General features: G+C 45.3%; 1 protein-coding gene across 2 annotated transcripts in view; it reads left to right on the plus strand.

Annotated features, from left to right (window-relative positions):
* LOC142592694 (uncharacterized) overlaps positions 1 to 24,246 on the plus strand; it is a 36,411-nt gene that overhangs the window by 2,159 nt on the left and 10,006 nt on the right. Inside the window, exons 1-3 of one of the 2 annotated variants that reach the window (XM_075704270.1) lie at positions 12,649 to 12,732; positions 17,281 to 17,419; positions 22,213 to 22,352. In XM_075704270.1, coding sequence (XP_075560385.1) covers positions 17,346 to 17,419; positions 22,213 to 22,352 — 214 coding nt within the window. In that variant the 5' untranslated portion in view covers positions 12,649 to 12,732; positions 17,281 to 17,345. Of the gene's footprint in view, positions 1 to 12,648; positions 12,733 to 17,280; positions 17,420 to 22,212; positions 22,353 to 24,246 lie in introns of those variants that run through there. The other variant, XM_075704269.1, reaches the window with a different exon arrangement.

A 24,246-nucleotide genomic window follows, 5' to 3' on the forward strand; every position in this document is an offset into this window, starting at 1 on the left:
CAAGTGTCACATGGAACCACCTTCCCTCCACAATCGCCGGTATAACTGATCAGCACAAGTTCAACATTCCTTTACAAGACGCCTTGTAATACTTTTTTTTTGTTTGCTGCATGCCTTGCCATTCCTCCCCCCCCCCCTTTTCTTTCTTTAGTGCCTTTGGACCCTGAAAGTATTTTAAACAAATTAATAAATTTTTTGTAACTCGTCTGCATTGTTGTTGAATAGAAGAATGTCATGGGCAAACCGAAGGTTACCGAGATATTCGCCGTCGATCCTTACTCCTAAGCCTTCCCCAGTTTAATAGCTTGAATACTTCTTCCAAGCACGCATTGAATAGCATTGGAGATATTCGGGCTCCTTGTCTGACCTCTTTTTTGTAGGTATCTTCCTGCTTTTCTTGTGTGGAATTAAGGTAGCTGTAAACCTCTGTAGATACTTTCCAAGGCGTTTACGTAAGCGTTCTGTACTCCTTGATTACGTAATGCCTCTATGACTGCTGGTATCTCTACTGAATGAAATGCCTTTTCGTAATCTATGAAAGCGTGAAAGCCATATGGAGAGTCTTATTGTACTGTGCGCATTTCTCAATAACCTGGTTGATGATATGGATGTCATCTATTTTAGAGTATCCCTTCCTGAAGCCAGCCTATTCTCTTGGTTGACTAAAGTCCATTGTTGCCCTTTTTGTATTAGAGAATATTTTGGCAAATATTTTGTTTAATACTGGGAGTAAGCTAATGGGCCTATAATTTTTCGATTCTTTAACATCGCCCTTTTTGTGAATCAGCATAATGTTTGCATTCTTTCAGTTTTCTGGGACCCTTGTAGCCGACAGACACTTCGTATTAAGAGCCGCCAGTTTTCTAAGCTATATGTCTGCTACATCTTTGATTGAATCGACTGTTACTCCATCTTCTCCTGCCTCTCTTCCTCGTTTCATGTCTTGAAAGGCCCTACTGACCTCATCGCTAGTTATAGAAGTTTCTGTATCCTGTCCATTACTGTTTCTAATGGAATTATCCTGACTCCTTAGTGCAGGTCAGTCTACAATTCTCCCGCTTCTTTTACTATATTTATTTATTTATTCAAATACCCTAAAGGCCCTCTTGGAGAGGGTATTACATAGGGGGGGGGGGGGGCACACGAAACACACTAAAAAGATAGTAAGAATAAACAATTCAGCAAACATAGTAAGAACACCACAAAATACGCATACACCAATATTGGTAGTGGATTAAAGTTCGAATAAAGATAAGAATGAAGTGTGAAAATTGAAACACCGGGGGCTCAAGGATAACACAAAAAGAGAAACAACTGCAATACGATGTCAAACAAGATGCAAAGGTATTATCTTCAAGATTGCTGATGATATTACCCTGCTTTTATTTCAGTGCTTGCATCTTGGCTTGTCCTATGGCAAGTTTCTTTCTCACGTATTTCAGGCTGCGCCCATTTTTTACGGATTCTTCACTCTTTCTCGCGATATAGTTTTGAATATCGCTTATTTTCACCTTGTCAATCAGTTTTGACAGTTCCGCGAATTCCATCTCTTGAGTCTGACACTTTCATTTTTGTCTTTTCTTTATTAGGTCCTTTATTACTTGAGAGATGGCCTACGTGTTGCCTTGGTGCATTGCCTCCCACTTCAATTGCGGCCTCTGAAGCCAGCCTAGTTACGCTTTCATTCATTATCTCTATGTCATAATCATCATCTTTCTGTTCTAAGGCTGCATTTTTGTTTGCAAGTACCAGCCTAAATTTATCTTGTTTTACCCTTGCTGCCTCTCAGTTGACCTGTTTCTTCTTGACCAGATTTACTTGTGCTCTCTTCAAACTGAGGTGAATCCCAGCCTTCACTAACCTAAAATAATTAGTAGTGATCCTAATAGTAGAAGTGGTTGTTTCTTTTTACCATTTTCATTGCTGGGAGACCGTATTGTGCTACTTGTATATTTTTCTCACATTTTAGGTATCATTCCAATCTAAAAAATTTGAAATTTCTAAATTTTGCGGGTGCGTTGTTGTGATCTCCATCGCAATATGTACATTTGTCATCTACATATTCTCATACCTACACAGGATGAACTTTATATACGAAGGTGGTCCAGTGGCACTCTACATTCCTGCCAAATTTTATTCCGGTCAGACATTTTGAATTGATGTGGCGAATAGTTCAGTTCCATCATGATTTGTGAGGCACGCTTCAAATTTTGCTGGCTCTTTAATTTTTTGTATTGAGGCACAAAGTTGAACAAAGTCTTCGCCATTTTAGTAAGAAAAATGCTCGTTCTGTTCTATAAAACTTTAAATTTTCGTCTTTTTGCTGTCTTACAAAAAAAATGTGTAATATTTCTTATAGATTTATATATAAATTCACCGAGGTTTCAATGAAACATACCTTCACATTTTCGGAAATAAATCACGCTCGATATACCCCATCGCATTGCTAGGCATCTTCCTCATTGCTTGCTGCAATCATTTGAAAAAATAGTTCTTACACTTTTTCAGTGGATAATTTTATCAGGAGCCGAGCAACAATAAACATTAACAGCACCGCTTATAAAATTCCTTAGATGTAATGGATTACTAGTCTTAACTAGGTAATATACAGCGAAAGCTGACGAACACCATGTGTGAGAAAGGTATCTTTTGCAGGGCATTGGCATTAACGATTTGCAAAGAAAAATTATAGACCTTCATTACGCTATTCAGCCTGAATAAATACGCGGACAAGAGATGACATCGTTAGTTGGGTACCTAACTGGCTATAGCACGGCTGCGAGAAGCGGGTCACCTGCTCTTATTTACTAACGCTCGCCAACCGATACCAACACATGCTCAGAATGCTGGCATCTTTTCGCCAGGAAACGCCAAACCGTCGTCCTTGAAGCGATGGCAGTGTGGGATGTCGTGTCTGCCGAAGGACGAATCCCAACATAAAAACGTAACGCTTCTTTATTCGACTAACGATGGCAGCGGACGGGCATACCAACGCTACGTTCTTCCCAGTAGCGGAAGGTAGAAGGCGGTCTTTCTCAGCCAGGCAGCCTGTTTTTATAGCCACTGTCGGTGACGCATGCCTCGGGTGACGTGGCGGTGGCGCTATGTTTTATCGACCATGCAGTCCAGCGTGCAGCTATGTTATGCTAGGCCACATGATAAGAAGACGGAGGGTGCGCAGAAATATACTTGGAGTGTGTCGCCACATCAGCCCCCCCCCCCCCCCCCTGCGGAGTGGAGAGCCCTCAGGGCTTTAAAAAATCTGGGCAGCGTAGGCGACGTCCGCTGCGTGTAGTGACAGAGGCAGGCTGCGATGTCGGTGGTCGTGGATGGACTTCTGTGGGTGCACTGGTATCCCCTGGTTCCACGGAATCGGTGTAGGCCGGCTTCAGCCGGTCGATAGAGACGCGGACGGCGTCCCCTTTAATGCGCAGGGTGAAGGTTTTGTCGTTGCGACGGAGAACTGGGTAGAGTGCGCTGTAAGGTGGCTGTAAAGGCCAGCGGACGGTGTCGTCGCGGAGAAAAGTGTGCGAGCACGTTGCCAGATCCTTGAAGACGAAGGGGGCGGTCTTACAGTGGTGAGCTGCAGGTGACGGGCGGAGGGCAGCGATGGTGCGTCGAAGCCGGACGATTAAATCGGTGGGATCTGCCGTCGCGGTGGTGGATGGCGGTGCAGCGAGAAATTCGCCTGAGAGACGGAGGGGTTCCCCGTAGACGAGCTCTGCGGGTGTAGCCTGAATGTCGGGCTTGAAGGTGGCGCGAAGACCTAGGGTGACGGCTGGGGTGGCGTCAGGCCAGGTTGAGCCCGGGTGGCACATGATGGCTGCTTTGAACTGTCGGTGGAAGCGTTCGATCATCCCGTTGGCGCATGGGTGGTAGCTGGTGGTCCGCGACCGTTCGAACCCGATGGTCAGCCCGAGCAGCCGGAAAAGGCGCGATTCGAACTCTCGTCCTTGGTCGGTGGTGACGCGGCGAGGGGGCCCGAAGCGGGCAATCCAGCTGGCGAAGAAGGCCGAGGCGACGTCTTCCGCAGTGATTCCCTCGAGGGGCCATGCCTCAGGCCATCGGGTGTACCGTGGCGGTAGCGCCAGGGGGGGGGGGGGGGGACACTCCGTATACATCCCATTGGCCGTTTTCGAGCAGACGCTCTTTCGACGCTAGCGCCAAGGTCCCCTTCAGTTACGGCCCTAACCAATGGGCGACGCATTAGCAAAATGGCGGCGCACATGATTGTTTACGTTGTCATGGCAACAGCAATAGCAGCCGCGCGGCACCTCCTCTCCCAAAAGTTTTTCTTTTCTTTTTGTTTTATTATGCCAACCCGCTCCTCTCCCTTTCCCCCTTTCCCCCATGCCGCGCGCGCCGCTGACTTTTTTTTTACCCGTAAGCGGCGCGTCTTTTTTTTTTTTAGCGCGCTTGTTACGGCGCGCCACGCGCCAGCTCGCAAGCAATGCGCGCGCTGCGCAGCGCATTGGCATTGCTTGCGAGCTGGCGCGTAGTGCGCCGTGGGCTATGCGTTGGCAGGCCCACGGCGGTATACTTATATTATACCAGCATGTGCCGGGACATAAAAAACATTCCACTTCCAACACAACAGATCTTTTGGTCTCGCTTTATTGACTTCGTTACCGAAAACAGATTTTTGTTATAATGTGGTGGTGATTCACGTTCAAAAAATGAGCAAAGGTGAAAGGTACATGACATACACAAGAGTACTAAACACAAATGTTCAGACAGTGAAATAACAAAAAAAGCGCTGAGAAACGCGAAGGCCGTTTCATGTACACACACATATAAACAAAACAAGTCCTTTATTTAACGGCCTCAAGACCGAAATGTAGACGAGCTTCTGGTATATGCTCCAAGATATTGCACAAAACTGGAAGACGTGTATGACATAGTCATGACAACTAAAGGAAGTGAAAATTCACTGGCAATGGCAAATACAACGGCATGCAAGATACCTAAAAAGTGCAACTAAAAGCAAAGATTTTTTTATTGACAGTTATACAAAAAAAACTGTAAATTAATTACTTACATACCTGCACAAAAGTATATGAAATGCGTGACATGTTCATTACTACTGAAGAAAATGAAAACGCAGACATGGCAGAACAAAAATAACATTGTACGAAAAACCTAAACACACATTATTCTGCACTTGGCCACTACTTCAGTAACTATGGCAACTAGTAGCAGAAGGTAGGCACCTTTTGTAGGAGCACATAGGACACCTTGGCAGAAAAGTCTATTCATCCATCAAAGGCCCGGTGAAGTAAGCCGACACAACTTTCACCAAGAATGCAATGTTTAGCAGAAAAATTAGATCACTGACGGCACTAAGTCATACCTTGTAACTGGGCACTCCATTGTGTAATAAACACAAACTGCAAAAATCTTCATACCGGACACTTCCAATGCTCATGCTTTCAAGAAGAAAAGCGTATCATGCCTACACATGAAGGTTGTTCACGCGGTTTTTGCCATCAGCAATTACTTAGATAATACATAAACATGAACCGTAATTTTTCAGCAGTTAGTATGCTTATAGAATGATCACACAGAAAAATGACTGGCAACGGAATGGTAAGCTGGGCGAGATTATGAAGTTGCAGAATGAGACTCCGCACAGAAAAACAGCAGCCGAATAGCAGATGACAATGAGGAGGAAAAACCTGTCGTGGTTACTTAGTGGCTATGTTGTTGGGCTGCAAGGCACTAGGTCGCGGGATCGAATTCCGGCTGTGGCGGACACATTTCGATGGGGATGAAATGCGAGAACACCCATGTCCCATGCATCGGGGGCATGTTAAAGATTCCCTGATGGTCAAAATTATTCCGGAGTCCCCCAGTACGGCATGCCTCAAAATCAGGTGGTGCTTTTGGGATGTAAAACCCCATTATTTAATTTTTTATGAGGAGGAACATCTATTTGTGTACTTTGTCTACTGGTAAGAGCAAAGTGCAGCACAGTCAAGGCACGATGACATGGAACATACGCATGCATAAAGCCGTGCTCGTGTACATGCACCGTCTTATGTCCTAGGGTCTTTCACTCTATTTAACGCTTCCCAAGATGAATTACCAATAAGCCTTTATCGCCATTCTTTGTCTACTGGCCTTTGCCTACAAGCCACATCCACACAGACCAAATCGCGAAGTGCGCAGAACATTCGCAACATAGAAAAAGATTTTCTAGAAGGAACCAACTGCAGTGGCTCAAAAGTGAAGGTGTTCAGCTGCTCCTGGCACAAGGCAATGTAAGCCGAATGTAAAATGAGATGCTTCTACATCAGCTCGTCACGGTAGCCGAGTGGCTCTGGCGTTGCGGTGCAGAGCGCAAGGTTGCTAGTTAAATCCCAGCCTCAGCGGCCGCGTTTCCCTGGGGACGTCATGCAAGACAGCTTGTGTACTTAGGTTTGGGAGCACACTAAAGAGTCCCAGACGGTCAGAATTATTCAGGAGTCCACCATTACGGTATCTTCATAATTACATCACGGCTTTGGTACATAAAACCCTAGCATTTAATCATTTATTTGCTTCTGTGTGAATACAGATGCATGTTAAAGAACCTCAGGGCAACAACATCAGTGCACAATTATGAGCTACATGATTTCACTTGAAGGGTAACATATCAGACGCAGAACAAGTGCTCACGTTAGCCACTGCAGTATTGAATAGCTATGGTATTGTAGAGCAATATCATGGGCTTGGCAAACAAGTGCAATTGTCACATACCTTTCATTTGAGGACCCAGAAAATGCCATGGAAATGTCGTAGCACAACATGGAAGTCCAAAAACAAGAAAGGGGCTGACAGATGGAATAGCACACTGTGGTATAAAGTTTGTAAACAGGGATGAAGTGCCTCAGACAGGCTGGCCAACGTTTCGATAGGAGGACCTATCTTCGTCAAAGGCGGCCTCGTCATCCTCGGCGTGTTCGTTTTAAAGGGTTAGTGCAGTAACGTCACGTGCGGGTGTTGTCGCTGGCGGCTGGTTTTAAAGAGAGAGATTACAAGAGGAAACAAGTGGTGTCGTCCGACGCCTGTGAGCTTCATTCTCAAGACGAGGGGACAAGAGCGTGAGAGTGGGCACGCGGGGAGAAAAGAAATAGAAGCAGAAAAAAAGGAAAAAAAAGGAAGAAAAAGGGGGGGGGGACACCAGGGCGGCACCAAGACAGACAAAAAAAGGGGGGAGTGAAAGAAAAAGAAAGAGAGAAGTGAAATCTTTAAGAAATACGGGGGCTTGGGAGCGTGTTGGGGATGCGAAAGGTTAGGAGGTATTCAGGGGGAGTCGTTGGCGGCATGTTTTTGAGGCATTAAAACGGTCGGTCAAGCGGTCAGCGCGCGAGTAACACAAAAGACAAAAAAAAGAGAAAGGAGAAAACCCAGACACACACACACAAAAAGAAAACATGAGTTGAAAGTGACTTGAGTAGCATAGTAGTAATACGTCGAGTCCGTTTTAATGCCTCAAATACATGCCGCCAATGACTCCCCCTGAATACCTCCTAACCTTTCGCATCCCCAACACGCTCCCAAGCCCCCGTATTTCTTAAAGATTTCACTTCTCTCTTTCTTTTTCTTTCACTCCCCCCTTTTTTTGTCTGTCTTGGTGCCGCTCTGGTGTCCCCCCCTTTTTTATCCTTTTTTTCCTTTTTTTCTGCTTCTATTTCTTTTCTTTTCTCCCCGCGTGCCCACTCTCACGCTCTTGTCCCCTCGTCTTGAGAATGAAGCTCACAGGCGTCGGACGACAGCACTTGTTTCCTCTTGTAATCTCTCTCTTTAAAACCAGCCGCCAGCGACAACACCCGCACGTGACGTCACTGCACTAACCCTTTAAAACTAACACGCCGAGGATGACGAGGCCGCCTTTGACGAAGATAGGTCCTCCTATCGAAACGTTGGCCAGCCTGTCTGAGACACTTCATCCCTGTTTACAAACTTTATACCACATAGCACAACATGGCCATTTAAATGCAGGCAAAAAGTTCTCATGCCATCACTGTCGCGTCTTCTACTGCAATAATTACCACAGCTCATGGCAAAGAGAAAGAAGAAAATCTGATTTTATGTTCTGCATATTTTATAGTCTACTACAGGTAAGACATGTTGCGATAACAACTGAATTAGTACAACTTCGAATATGAGGAACCTATGAAAATGGTGAAAGAACCACGGATCAAAAATATGAAAGAATCAGCTGCAATTTCAGCCAAAGCCCATGACAGTGCATTGTGATTAAGGCTGCTGACCAACTAAGGTACGTAAAATGAGGACACCAATGACACAATAATGACAAATTGTTCCCATTATCCTGTAGGCACAGAAAATGTTTCAGGAAAGCATATATATTATGAACATTTAATTTTGCAGTTTTCGCAATTTTCTTTTTGATGACGATCTTTTTTCCCGCTGTTTACACAGAACTCGATTTACTTGCCTTATATGAAGCAGCAGCCTCGCCCGACAAAGCTGTTGGAGGAAGTCCGTACGACAGCTTGTGGAGCAAAACAGTGCCTGGGAAAGGCTGTCGCACAGTTTTTCCTCTAACACATGTACGACACGTGGTAGATGAGCTACAACACCAATGTTTTCTAGAAAATCTTTTTCTATGTCCTTAACCGCCCCAAAGAGGTGTTCGGAAGGCTGTGTCAGGCCGGCAAAGAGGCTTACCATGAGCGTGAAGCATGGCCATAAACTGATGGGAACCTACTAGTGCCTCCTCCTCTTGTCTTAAAAAACGGCTGCAAACACACTCCGCAGGACGTTTTTAAAGAAATTGCTGCATGAGGTGAGCCGTAAAGCAGTACAGTGCATTCTGCTCTTCGGCATCTAGAAGGTCACCACCTGATGTGTCCCAGGAACTTGGCACCTCTGCCTCATCAGCAATGAGTGGCGGTGCAGCAGCACCGCCATCCATTACTTTGGCCAATAAATAGGTGTCTCCGATTTCACAGTTCCAACGAGGCAACAGGTTCCTTAGTTTCCCGAAAGAAATGTGTTTCAGAGCAGCAATGAACTGAAACACATTAGGATGTTCATTACAGCCAAGATTCCTTCTCACAGTGCCAAAAAGATTCTCAAGAGGGCCCTGCTGCAAATGGCGTGTCAGGAGAAAAGTGAAGTCAAAATTTTGGCTGAGGTCTTTCCACAGCAAGAGGACAGCCTGGATGGTGACAAGCCAGCCACGAATTACATGGGGCTGTCTGGGGCTCTCAAATCTCCAGCATTTGATCCCTTTGAATGCCTCCTGCAAAAACTCCACATGACCAGAGTCAGCCCTGATGGCATAGTCCATCTTGCCACGCCTGGCAGTGATGCTTTTGGTGTTGAGACAGTCAAATAGCTTGTGAATTCTATCAATAAAGTCTGCTGTAGACTTGGCAGTCCCATCCATTTTCCCCAGAGCAATCATGACAGTCAATGCCACCGACACTGACTCGCTCAGTGCCTCGGCGGCAAACCTTACCTTCATACTGTTGGAAGGCCTCTTGTATATATGACCATCTGTCAGCGTCCTTGCCAATTTCATTCCAATTGGATCAGAGCTCTTATATAACTCCACAATGTGCTTCCATTCAATAATGTCTGTGCCAATGACAAGTTTGTGAGGGGCACGCAGGTTATTTCTGGTGCACTTCAAAAGGTGTGGAGTGTCAAACAGAAAATAAACTTTGTGACCACCCACTTCGAAGAATGGTTCATCTGGAGTTACGTTTAACTGCTCTGAAAGTGTAATATTACTTGTCCCCTGATCGCACACCACTGCCTTAACAAACAGCTGAATTGAGCTTAGCTGTTAAATTAAGGCAAATAGCAGCCTCCTGATGTAAGGAGCATACAGTTTGGTTCGTGCCACTGCAAACGCCAAAGGCTGCACCCATGGTTTAGAAATTCCAGAAAGGAGGACTACAAAGGCTTGGTTTGCCACACTCGGTGTCCTTTCAGAGCCATTGTCTGAAAAGCCAATGACAATATCGTTTTTGATGTCATACTGCAAGTTTTGTCGCAGAGACATTTCATCAAATATGATGACACAGGCCCGATCCAGTAAATGCCAATCAGTGGTTGCTTCTTTAAGTACATCAACTACATTAGGAATAATTCCGGTTGTCATTGGCACTTCTGTCAGCCACCTCCGAAGAGACCTCGAGGTTGGCAATGCAAGCACATTGGAAAGGTGCCTGTATGCCACCGGGCTATGAAAGTATGTGCTAAGGGCAAAGTCTTTCATTTCCTGTGGCCACCTCTTTCCCTTCATTTTGCGACCATGGAGCACGACCTGACTGCTTTCGAGCTTGTAAAACTTTGGTGTCAGGCATGACCTTAGGGTTTCCATGGCATCCCTCTTAGTAACCTTACGAGGACTCTTACGCTTTTGCAACCGTGACACGGCTCTCCGGTACCTGCGAGCATCTGCTTTGCATCTCTTCAGAATTCTCCCCGTGCCAGGGCTGAAGAGCTTTTCCTTCCGCCCACGCAATGAAGGTGTACCTACAAGAGTAGTGCATCGCTGTTATAATGCGCAGTTTCATAGAAGTCAAAACACACTTTATTTGTATGAAATAGCTCTTATTCTGTGGGTATCGCTCAACTTACGTCATAAGACAACAATTAGTAATGGACAATATGGAAAACGTTTAGAGAAAAACATTCATAATTGACGATGTGGGAGTCTAGGTGTATCAATGTAAACATCACTGCCTTGACTACAATAACGGGGAGCTTGTATTATATTACTGGTGATGTTTGTCTGAGAGACTCTACCACATACATGTGCACTGCTTTATGGTGTAAACTTACGTTCAGTGCCTAGGCGCCGTCCTGTTGGAGTTCCAGTAGCTGGTGTAGCTGTAAAAAGCAATTAGGACACATGATGAAACGGCTTCCCAAAAACAGGTCTTAAGTCTAAGCTTACGCTATGCGTTTATAAAATTGCCACTATAGGAGCACAGATTGACTGCATTAGATGCATCTGCACTGTGCTGATATTCAGATTTGCTGAGGTCTGGGAACAGGTCAAAAGTGTTTGAAAAGACAGAAACGAAAAGGAAGGGTGCAATGCGAGGGCTAGTGCTCGTGTTGGGATCATCATTTTTGTTTCCGTCTTTTCAAATGCTTTATACATATTATTTTGCTATGTCATGCGTCACAATGTTTGCATGTTAGACGAGCTCTGAATTTAGGACCCACACTGGGTTGTTTCGTGGATTACAACTGTTTGTTAAAGTATTTAACAAATTCTTGTGCTATGTAATGTGCTGCAACAATGTGCCCACCTCTGCATAGTCCAGACGGTCCTGGCTCAGGTGTCCACTCCCGCAAGGGCGCAGGGCTGGCAGCGTCATCTGGGTAAAGTTATATAGAAGCTCAGCCGTCGAGCCACATTTTCACACAGCAGTTATTCCATAAGAAACAGCAAACACGGGCGATTAGCAGTGGCAAGTGCAAAATGTGCTGCTATGTTTGCCACAATAAGAGCACAGATTGACTGCATTAGATGCATCTGCAGTGTGCTGACATTCAGATTTGGTGAGGTCTGGCAACAGGTAAAAAGTGTTTGAAAAGACAGAAACGAAAAGGAAGGGTGCAATGCGAGGGCTAGTGCCCGTGTTGGGATCGCCATTTTTGTTTCCGTCTTTTCAAATGCTGTATACATTTTATTTTACTATGTCATGCGTCACAATGTTTGCATGTTAGAGGAGCTCTGAATTTAGGACCCACACTGGGTTGTTTCGTGGATTACGACTGTTTGTTAAAGTATTTAACAAATCTTTGTGCTATGTAATGTGCTGCAACAATGTGCCCACCTCTGCATAGTCCAGACGGTCCTGGCTCAGGTGTCCACTCCCGCAGGGGCGCAGGGCTGGCAGCGTCATCTGGGTAAAGTTATATAGAAGCTCAGCTGTCGAGCCACATTTTCACACAGCAGTTATTGCATAAGAAACAGCAAACACGGACGATTAGCAGTGGCAAGTGCAAAATGTGCTGCTTGCCAGAATAATAGCACATGCCACCAGCTTCGTTTGTGTTTACAATACTTATACAATGAAGGGCTCTGAATTTAGGACGCATGTTGAGTTACTTTCTTAATGTCTATATCTAAAGCTCCAAATAAATTTTTGCATTTGTAATAGTTAAGCTACAATACGTCATGAATTTTTACAACTGTTAAACAATCAACAAGTTAAATGCAGCCTACCTTGATGATTCACAGGCACGCCTGGCAGAGATGGATCGATTTGCCCTGGGCTAACTCCGCAGCCTGAAATCGAATTGAAGTGCCATTAAGGAGACTAAATGTATGCCAGCAAAGTTGACAATAGAGTTATTCTTTCTATGGAGTTTACAATGTGAAGAGTACATATTCCCCACATGGTAAATTCCAAAAAAAGAAGTGCACTTTCAAAGCAGGCCGACACTTTTTTCCAGTTGATGAAAAGACAATGGTGCGAGAAAGCTGTGCTATTTATTGTGGAGTGTAAGATAAGGCCCACGTAGTCTAGCTAAAAAAGTTTAAAACTGGACCTACCTTTTGACTCGAACAGCTCAAATGGCGCTTTCACGGTTGGCACGGTTGACCAAACAAGCCTGTGTCCCGCCGGGTCCAAAAAGTCTCCATCCGTGAAGTGCGCCGAACAGATTCTGTAGTTGCTGACCTTCTGCCTGGGCAAACCCATGAGGTCCTGCCTCCCAGAGTACTGAGATACGCTTCCATCCTGAAGAAACGTGAGTGAAAAGCATAAATTCCAACGTGATAAAGTGCGCAGTCGGATCACGCATAAAAACTCGTTTCGTCATCTCGGCACAGCAAAAGTTGTGATACGTATACCTTGAGGCTCAGAAACGAGTTTTTCAACGATAATTAGTTTTCAGTAGGAGACAAATACAGAGCACACACCCAAGCACGTGGTTATATGAGAGACGCAAAGGTGAAACTATACAGTATGTTTCAAGTGGTTTGTGCTAGCTGCTTGTTGGTCCAACGGTGTTACTGCAACATATTTGTTCTTCTCAAATCAGCCATATTTGCCTCACTCCAGAACGGCTATGTATGACTGCGCACACTAATTAGCACAAATGAAAGCCGGAAGCAAGCTGTCCGCTCACCTGCTGTCTTTAGGCACCCGGAAGAACCTTGCATGGCTCGTTATCGAGGTATTCGTGCACCATTGCACAATGCATATGCGGTGCGCGCAGTCCTGGAACGGGCGAAACATCGGAAACATCGCGGAGCGCTAGCACAGTTACTGAGGGCGGCGAAATTGACGAAACTGACCATGCCGGCAAACACACGCAACGCACGTTTCCCGATAATAACAGATAGCGAAATATGCAATTCATGTAGAGGGCTAAATTGGCGCGGTGCCGCCGGCGCCGTGCACGCATCTCGATGACAGTAGATAACAAAAATAAAGCGTTACGTAGAGGACTTAGCAGCCACCGGGCCGGCGGGAACGGCATGGCGGCGCGGGCGCGTAGACAGTCGAAGGTGAGGGAGTTGAGAGGGTATTACGAGAGAGGGCGGAGGGAGAGGAGTTGAGCGGGGGGAAGGGCTTGGCCACCTGGATCGGCGCGCGTGCGCGCGACGATCTACGATGCCATGCAAGGGAAACGGATTTTTGCGTCGCCCATTACAGAGATGGCGCCAATTTCCTGTGCCACCGGAACCGGCGAGTGTCCCCCCCCCCCTGGTAGCGCTATGTTTTATCGGCCATGCAGTCCAGCGTGCAGCTGTGTTATGCTGGGCCACATGATAAGAAGACGGAGGGTGCGCAGAAATATGCGCGGAGTAACAAAAAGAGCATGCAGCTCCAAGCCGTTCCTGAACCTGTGTTATGGACTTGTCAGATAACCTCGGTAATAAAAACCTCAAGACCGAACGTGCGTTGTCAGACACTGCTAAGCATTTCAATAATGGGAGTTTTTCAGTGACAGGATGGGATATGGATAGATTAAAATGCCAGCCTTAGTCGCGTTCTGCAGGTAAACTTGTCGCATATTAAGCCTAGAGGAAACGCTTTGCGAAAGCACTAAATTCTTGCTTTAGCTCAATTTGCGCAAGTCACCAGAATACCCAGATGAATAACGCAATTAATAAATAAAAATACCACAATGTGATAAGTACAGCCAGCAACACATTATTCAAGTTCGTGTGACACTGCCATTGTAGTTGCATATGAATGGAAATATCATGCGAGAGAACTAATTCGGTATTGGCCACAGCCTGCAATATACTGTAACAGCTGGACTTCCTATTTCTAGTTATCTTTACTGTACCTTTACTCCTGCGCATGTATATCACACTTTCATGCTGGACGAAGTAAACCTGCGCACAAAGATTTCCATCATCGCCAAGCAGCATGAATATCTTATTACACCAAGTACACTGCTTTAACTATCAATTCCTGAACATCTCCAGATGGCAAATGGTTACTGGCCGACCCATCACGGGAGCTCTAGCTACGTAAAGGAATAAAGCAAAAGAAAAAAAAGCGAGGCAGCGAAGAATCCCTACCGACCGCATATTGCGAAGGCTGTTGATGGGATTAGCAATCAAGGAATGTGGTGACAACCATATTGCCAGCGCCGAAACGGCTCATGTAATAATCCTTAATGCAGCCTAGCTCCTCTCTCGCAATGTCCTCTGAGACACTGTCCGAGCGACGCGCCGGCGAAGTCTTCGCCCTTTTGCGTGGCCTCCGAGATTACCTCGGTGGTGCGGCGGTGCGTGCCGAAACGTTTCCCGCATGAACCATGTACTGCAGCCGGGCTCCTCTGCCACTCTTCTGTGTGAATACTCTGCGCCAGCTGGCGGAGCGTCCGTGAAGGCGCATTTCTCTTGCGTGGCCTCCGACATCGCGCCAATGGGCAGTCGTTGCGTGCTAACGCTGATAAATGTTCCTCCCATGCCCGTAGGTATTCATGGCGCAGCGCTTAAATATAATGCTGCTATGTTTGAGCAATCCGTGTGCTTTATATCGCCTAGGAAAGGATCAAATTCGTAAGGATTTCTTTAAGTGGAAGATGTGGCATAGCAGGGTGGATAGATAGACACAAAATGGTTGATGTAGGCTAAGAATGCTAACATAATGAAAGCTTGCATTTAGGAAAACGGAGGCAATCACTTTTGTAGTTTATGGTCACTGTCTAACAGCACTGTTCGTAGCAAGTCTCTTTTATTGCGAAAGCAATACTGCTCGCACTTTCGGCCCATCGGTGGTCGTGGCGCCTCCTTATACCACTGCGCGTCACGTGACCGTGTAACGTCACACCAGACCGAGAGACGGGGCCCCAGCTCGCGGCATCGATGGTGGAGGCGAAGCCTTGCGCGCCGCTGCTGCGGCGCTACCGAGAGCGGGCGCTCGCTGGTGTGACGTCACGCCAGACCGAAAGACGGGGCCCCAGCTCGCGGCATCGATGGTGGAGGCGAAGCCTTGCGCGCCGCTGCTGCGGCGCTACCGAGAGAGGGCGCTCGCTGGTGTGACGTCTTGCTATGAGGATAAATGGGGCTACAGCTCGGCTCCTCGCAGTGGTCGGCGCGCTGCCTTGCGCTATGTCGGATGATGTATAGCCATAAGTTTAACAAAGGGCAACCATGTGCACACCATCAGCCGAACCAATGCGTAGCCAAGGGTATTGCTTTCGCAATCTTCCAGGCTTAACCAAGCTAAGCCTTCAGCGAATTCTTTTATTTACTTTTGCAACTTGCTTGATAAATTAGTTTCTCCCAATCGTGCCCCGTCGCGCTGACCCGTATTTTAGTTTCAGTTCTCTTTAATGCGACCAAAGAAATAGTGCGCAGTACATTAACGGAGAGAAAGGTATATTTAATGCGTATATCTCTGCAACCTGCGTGCTCCATATATATATATATATATATATATATATATATATATATATATATATATATATATATATATACCATCTCTGTTTCTTCAGTTTAAACCGATTTTTCTGAGACAAGACAGTCGGAGCGCCATTCTGTCTGTTGAGATAAATTTCTTGCTTAGGCGGACATTATGTGCCCGACAAATCGCCCCGTTGACGTGGCTAATAAATAAAATTCACAAATTAACTAATTCCTACGTGAATTGGCAGAACGCCAACTATCACACCTCTTTGAGAGACACTTGATGTCTGTGCTTTCTACGCTTTTACCAAATGAAACACCGAACACTACCTAAATCTCCTCATGCATTCTTGCATTAGCGTAAACTGCATTTTTCAATTCTAAAAAGGAACAGCTTTCTAGAAGCGCTCGGAAATTCACTTATATTGGCAAGCGGTGTCGATGGTTTCTGCACAATTTTTTTGTCAATAGCATCAGGACACTTGGCCAAAAAACTACTTTGCCGTGGCTGAAGAAGTGTCCGGAATCCACAATTTGTAAAAAGCCACTCAAGTGTGCAGCGAGCTAAGTGTACGCATGGTGACATGAAAGGAACACCATGTTCTTGAGTATATAGCTTCCAGTGCGCACAGCTAGACTCAGTGCATGCCTAGGGTGTGGAGTGCCTGATTATATATATATATATATATATATATATATATATATATATATATATATATATATATATATATATATATATATTCGAATGCTCCATACCGAGCACTGCTTGTCAAGAGTGACAGCTCAATGAACGGAACAGTAACATCACCGCTGTACAACTGTCCTCCGCTCAAATAACGCTAGACTGAGACGGATTGCAGTGGCTGGCTACACGGTGTAGCTTCGAATCGCTATAGGCTTTGTATGTGGAGTGTGCAAACGCGGTCCGGAGCTCTTCACTCGTGATGTAACCTCGAAATTTTGTCCAAGACTTCACGCGTGGACATGAAGCGCAGCACTTGCCTTCAAGGGGCAAGTGTTGTGCTGCAGCTTCCGAGCTGTAATGGCATCTACAAATTGAAGTTCACAAGTTTATCATTGCACGAAAAGTTTATCGAATGAACATATTACGAACATGGGACATAATAATTCTCAAAGGAGTTGCGGAAATGACTCGGTAAAATAGCCAGATTTTTTAAGTAATGAAGTCAGAATAAAAGAAAGAATGTGTTTTAGAGTGCAAAAAATTTGCGTTTTCATTATTTCAGTCACACATGCACGAAAGATGGAAAGTTGCATTTGTAACAGATAAATGAGTGTCGCAATGTTAGATCTTTCGTTGACTTGCTCCGTGTCTCTGCCGCAGAATTCCAGTAAGTAATCATGAAGCTATTGTAGATGTCTATTTGCAACATGTTTTTTTTCCTTGCTATTTTCCCACAAAGATGGCGACAGCAAGAGCGGTTGGTGCAGCCCGGAGCTCGCCTACCATTGCTACCATGAGTTGTCCATGAAGTTTGTCATCGACTGCTGGATTTCTCCTCCACGCAAGAGCCATAAGCTTTCCCTGCCCTTCTGCCACAAGTACGTAATTTGGAACTTAATATTACAATTATAGGTACTGATTTTAAAAGCTGCCAGAAGCAATTGTGTTTCAGCGAAGTATGCCACTAATCGACAGCTGTAGCGGCCGGAGACTTTTATTTTCCTTTTCACTTTTCTACTGGCACTCGTTCCCACAGTACGATTGTCGTCCACTCTCGCAATCAAAGATTTTTATTCAAAAGGACAAGATGAACAAGAACGACTACATGCGTGGCTAGTGATTGGTGACTTGGCCCCACTGCATCGCGACACCTGACGCGCGAACATGCATAGCTTCAAGTCTAGGGCTCGGTGCCAAGCATAAGAACAGGGGAAGCACATTTAAGCTTCACTTCAATGCCCAATCGCTGTTCCTCATCACGAAACCTAGACTTTGTTTACCGATACATGTGGCTATGGAGAGGAAACATAGCGTATACGAAACGTCGGGCATTGAAAGGGCGCACATCTCTATTCTTCTATTACACGTCACCTGAAAGAGCGCTGCCATTTGGTCACCGTTCGACCGAAGTGAATCATGCCTGCTCAATTTAAACGGCAGTGATGTGTTGAGAAAATGTGGTGGCTTAGGTGCACAAATATTTCACACTAATTTGTGAAACTTGCAAGAAAATGAAGTTACCTCGCCATGGGTACAGGTTTACAGATTGGGAGCTACGGGGAAGGATAGCGACATTGGAAAACCAGCAACGATGTCAGATATTAGGTGATAATAGTTGCTGTTTACTCACAGACGTGTATCAGCCAAAAATTTCTTGGCTGTGCCCGACTTCCTGCTTGTTTGTTTCGCACGCCGCTGTGATGAATAGACGCCTGAGTAAACAAGTGTTCCCTGACTTAAACGAAAAAAAAAGCGGAAAGGAAGCCCTCCTTTGACACCCTCCTTTGACACGGCTAAACCAAATTTTCCCCGAAAGATACCTGCGAGAAAAACAATGAAGAAACAACAGTTAAAGAACGAAATCTCCCCAAGCACAAGACACACAAATACAGCTCACGAGACAATCATTCATCAGACAACATGGATACCTCACCTTATGTCACCAATCTGCCTCATTCATCTTCACCTTGACAACCTCATCTACGCATTACAACTTATACATAACCACCATACAATGTAGGGTCATGCACTCATGACATTCATATAATATCAGCGTGCCCTTGTTGAAAGCAGATTAGGGTTTGGACACCCTATTCTATCGCCACCATATTGCGAGCTGATGATTATTTCAGAAGTTCTACACCGGTTCACTTCGCCACGTGCCTTATTTTATACTGCCCTCACACAAATCGCTGTGCATAGGCCATATAAAAAAACGTTGCTCGGCTAAATAGCGTGTACTGTCGCCTCGTTGCCAAAGCTTTATTGCGATAGCAATCGTATGGACACTGCAGGCGCATTTTCGCCATCACCGTGATGTTCCGTATAAAGTCCAAGGGCAACGAGACCGTCGGCGCGCGTCGTATGCCGTCTGTTCAAATGAAAGCAGACGAGGAAAGCCGACGATCGCGGCTCAATCTGGCGCGCAAGAAGGAAAAGAGCGGAGAGCAAACGCGCCGTCTTCCGTCGCTCGAAAGGCCGATGGAGGATGGGAGGGAGGGAGGAGGGGCGGCGTTGGGCTCCGGCAGTGAGTGCGCGTTTCGCCACCGTGCGCAAGGGGAAATGACCATCGCGGGTGAGTATCGCGCGCCATACATACAGACAGCGTGGGAGGGAGGGAGGTGGCTTCGACTCCGCCAACAAGACCGTACTTTGCACGGCTGCGCGCCGTCACGCCGCCGTATCTTGAAAGCGATGTGCACACGGATCATACCTTTGTACGCGCTGTGTTCTCGCCGCTCTTGCGCTTAAGCGATAAACAGCACGAAGGTCATTTCGTTCGCTGCTGCTGCTGCGCTTGTTTACACCAGCATTTTGATAGCGAGGGTCAGCGCTGATCTGGTATGATGTGTTCATGTTTGCTCGTGTGCGCTGACACGATGCTCGTTATTAAGCATGGCATGCTTTTAGCTCCCGCTGTCTGCGACCTTCAAGTAACCTGGAGTCATAAGCCAGTGCCGTTATCCGAGCATTCAAACGTGAACGTCCCAGCAAGTTGCGAATAAAACGAGGTCATCCGGCCAACCAGTGAAAACTTAAGAAAATGCGGTCCCTGGATGGCACACTCAGAATTCTGCAAACCGGTTCTTATCTCACTCCTCAGTACCTTAACCGGATAGACACTCACAACTCACAGTCGTGCCCTAAATGTGGTCACGACTCACGCTCTTTTGATCACATGCTCTGGCTTTGCCCAGCTCTTAACGCCTCTTCACCAATCACGACGGAGCAATAGGAGTAATCCCTCAAGAGCAGCAATCTTCACTTTCAACTGCAGGTTGTATAGAGGGTTCACGACATTGCGCCGGGACTTTGCCTCCTGGTCCCATCGGGGGCGGAGCCACCGACTTGACCTGGGGGAGCGTTCGGCTCCCCTAGATCTCAATTTTTAGGACTCAAATAATGTTCTTATGTCATGTCTAACCCTTAACCCTTTGTATAAGATCACATTACATGAGCTAGATATTGCCCAAACAAGTCACAAAACATTGTTTCCCTGTTCTTGCTAAGCTGTAATTCCTAGTGCGCTGAAGTTTTATTTGTCATTTCCGACATGTTTGGATGGATGGATGGATGTTATGAGCGTATCTATTGGAACGGGGCGGCGGGTTGTGCCACCAAGCTCTTGCTATTATACTGCCTAATTTCCTACCTAGGTTAAAAAAGAAAAAAAAAGAAAAAAAAACTATGAGCTCCCACAATGAAATTCTATGACTCCCAATTGCGAATTTTGCTTTTGTATGTCTCCATTTTTTGTCATTTCCCTACTTTTCTTCCACCAGTCTTCCAATCGCGCATTACTAATCTGTAAGGCGGATATACATACTTTTCCCCTGCTCTCGCTGAACCCAAGGGCTTTAAGGACGCCAGTGCTGCCGAAACCGACCACTAGGCAGATGTCCTTACATTCTAATAAAACATAATTCATCGCTTCCCTAGCTTCGCCGCAGCAAGCACATGCTTCATCTTCCATCTTATATCTCGCTTTATAGGTGCGTGTTCTAAGGCATCCTGATCTCGCTTCCAAATGTAATGAGTTCCCTTTGAGCTATCATAAATTGTTTTTTTTTTCCTGATTTAGTTTTTTGCTCTTAAATTAGTGGCTCGTGGCAGGTTTCTTTTCCAATGCCACCATCCATGATATTATTTCAGCCTCTCTGACTTTCCGCTTGACGTTCATTGTTGCTGTTTTGCCCACCCAACAGGCGGCTTACTTGCTGGTAAGCTTCCTAGTTCTTTAACTTCACTGTGAATCAATGTTTTTCCTGTACAGATGTGTCAACGCTCTCCCAGCCCATTTACTTTCTTCCATATTCCTCAGTCGTTCGTGACAATCAGTTTTACAGTGCGCTTCCCTCACTTCAAAACTAGTCCAGCCAATATCACCCTGCACAGCTTCATTTGAAGTCTTCCTGTGAGCGCCCAATGCGAGGCGTCCCACTGACCTATGGTTGCCATCGGGTCCTCATTGTACCCCTGATTTCAAGCAAACAACCGCATTTCCAAAAGTAAGTCCTGGAACCATTACACCTTTCCACATACCCCGGAGCACCTCGTACATATCGTATCCCCGTAGCGCTCTGTGTTTCATTATGGCTGCATTTCTTTTCCCCTTTGCTGTTATTGTTTTTTCCTGTGTTTCTATACATCTATTTGCTTCGTTAATCCATATACCAAGGCATTTATATTTTCTTACCCGAGGTATTTCCTGTCCCTGTATTGCCACTGTCTGTTCACTTTTTTCATTGAATACGATAACACCTCCTTTTCCAACACTAAATTCGAAACCCAAACTATTGCCTTCCTCTCCACAGATATCAGCCAGACGTTGAAAATTACTTTGCTTGTTAGCCAGCAGCACAATGTCGTCCGCATAAAATAAATCTGGAAGCTCGCCTCGACAGATGGCGCCACCTTGCGTGGCGCCTCCTGTAGGCGCTGTTCCTTTTTTCCAGTTTTTTTCAGTGAGCTTGGTCTCCCTAGCGTCTGCCGCTGCCTGCCGCGCCACCTTCAGTCGGTTTTCTTCTAGCTGGACAGCGTCCATATGCACCAGTGGGCAATACGGCGTGTTTTGGTGGAGTGTGACGTTGCCAACATGCACTAAACTCAATTTAAAACTGTGGCTAATATCAGCGCCATCCAATTTGCTTCGACGGCTGCCATTTCATGCTTACATTTACTCGCAATTACGGTATAGCCAGCAATTTGTTCACTTAGTAAGCGAATGTTTTCAAGCTTACGTGACCACAAAAACTACCATCCTCACTTCGTATAGCTGTCTACTAATTTGCTATCCCAATCAATGATTCGCCTTTCGGAGTAAACTGGACTTTTTTTCACAGCAGCGCACTGGCAATGCTTGCCCTACCTCGTCACTGATACTGCTAATTCATCTGCTTCCATGGCGGACAGAACAGTACTTTGTGAATAACATTGTAAGCAGCGTGTTGTTCAATTTCTTGTGTTTTCAGGTTTTACCCAATAGATTCCAAGGGGCGCTTCTAGAAATAAAGTGGAAGTGCGAAGAACTGGCGAGTGCAGACAAATCGTTTCGTGTGTACATATGTGCAGAATCTGCAGTGCACCTGCATTCCCCAGAACGATTGACAACAGCTGTTAGCAGTACTACAACACACTTATACAACACACGTATAAAAACATTTATTTACAGGCCCCAGGAGTTCCGGCTCCACCCTCGGTGCAAATTCCTCTACTCGGGATGTTTGGAAAGTGAAAAGCAACAGTTTCGTCGGCACGAACAAGGCTACGACTTTCTTCAGTCCATGAGCACCAAGCTTGATATTTGCGCCTGTAAGTATTCCCGCACTTTTACTGTGTGTTCGGAGAGCATTGTCGTGTGCGTCTTTCTATTTGCATCCCTTGAAGTTCACCTTTATTTTCCCACCTGAACCAATTTACTCCGTGCCGCTCTGTCCTCTTGTGTGTCTGTCATTGGCATGTAAGATGCTTCTTCAGGCGTTGCTTCAACTTCATATACCTGCATTTGAAATAACATCAATTATGGGTGCAGGAATGGCCGATTTTTGACGACGAATCTAATACTAATAGAATGTTGAATGCTTTTCAAATTGCTTTTGAATAAAATGACAGTTCTTGTCACTATTAATCTCAAACGATGTCCATATGCCTGTATTGACAACGTTAGCAAGTTGCTGTCCTAGCTTTGCAGGTTATAAAGCTTCGTTTGTTGAAAATCTGAATGATTCATTAGAAATGAATCGGCAGTTTGTTCGCATAGCCATATTGTTCAGACACTTCGGTTGATCGCATCGTAGAAAAAAAAAGAAACAAGCGTTACGCCCTTATTGACGTCTAAGCAAGGGTTATTTGTTTTTGGTAATAACTTGGTATTTTGGGTAATTCGCAATTTTCGAACGCCAAACAAGGGTTACGAAAATGCGGCAAAACTAAGTTTTCTCCCTAGCATGCCTTTCTGTAACAGGTTGTAAATGGGAGTGTTAACAAAATTAATGAACGCTGCCAACCTTGTAGGAGCCTATGCTCATAGACATACGAAATTTGTTACAATGTTCATCTATGAATATGATATATGCTCTCTTTTTTGTAAACAGTTAAGCAAAAAGGAGCATATATAACGTATTTACCGTCAGCCTGCCTTGAGTGAACGACTGCTTTTTGCTTTTTCACTAAACGCGCTTACTTGAATGCGGCAATGGATGTTGTATCGCATTTCACGCACATTGCGTGCATGCAAACGGCGGTAATGTGCTCCGAAATGAACGCAGTGTTGACAGTTCTTCTTAATTGTGAAAATCGGCTTTTTGACGTTGACAGGACGTTTACTAACCTATGTCACGTACAAAGGAAGGGTGGCAGTGTGGCCTGGTTGATGTTCCATAAATCTTATTGCGTGGCATAAAGTAGACAGGTCGGACAAGTAAATAATCAACACAGAAATTGTGAGAATTCGTATGCTGATACACGTCAACAGGATTTGTGAGACAACCAATTGCATCTCCGCTATGGCGAGTACAAACACCAGTGCTTTACTGTAAATCTTTGCTTTGTTGTATAGACGCGCAAAAAAAAGGTATTGGCAAACATGTATCTATTCGTTGTTTTCGTTTGTGTGATTTCCTTTAAATGTTTAAATAGTGCCTACCGACGTGAACATTTCATATACGAGCTCGTTACATATAACTTGTGAGCTCCTGAATTTGTATTTATATTATTTCACTGGCAATATCGCTTGTTTAAAGGGACACTAAAGTGAAAAATGATTTCTTCTGCGTCAGTAAATTACCGTTCTACAACACCAAAAACACCACTCTTGCAACGATAAGACGTTTGGTAAGCCAGAAAAAGCGCAACAACGAAAACAGGGTGGCGTCGCCTACTTAAGTTTCCGCACCTGGTGGCTGTGACGTCATGGATTTTTATGGCAGCTTCTAGGGCCTACTAATTATATATAGCGGTACAAATTGACTACATTGCCTTCTAAAGGAACCAAATATTAAACATGGCAAGTTTCGGGAACCCTTACTGAGCCAACGTTGCCCAAATGCGAAAACATACTTTGGAAGCCCTGACGTCACGCTGACGTACCGGCGCTGGGGCTTCTACGCGAAATTCAAGTACTGATATTTCGACCTTCATTTCCTCCTCTAAAAATCAAACTATGTTTTTGAAATGACTGCCCGCAAGGTTCTGAAACAATGCTTCA

The sequence above is a fragment of the Dermacentor variabilis genome, chromosome 9 (assembly GCF_050947875.1).
Source record: "Dermacentor variabilis isolate Ectoservices chromosome 9, ASM5094787v1, whole genome shotgun sequence".
Classification (NCBI taxonomy): domain Eukaryota; kingdom Metazoa; phylum Arthropoda; class Arachnida; order Ixodida; family Ixodidae; genus Dermacentor; species Dermacentor variabilis.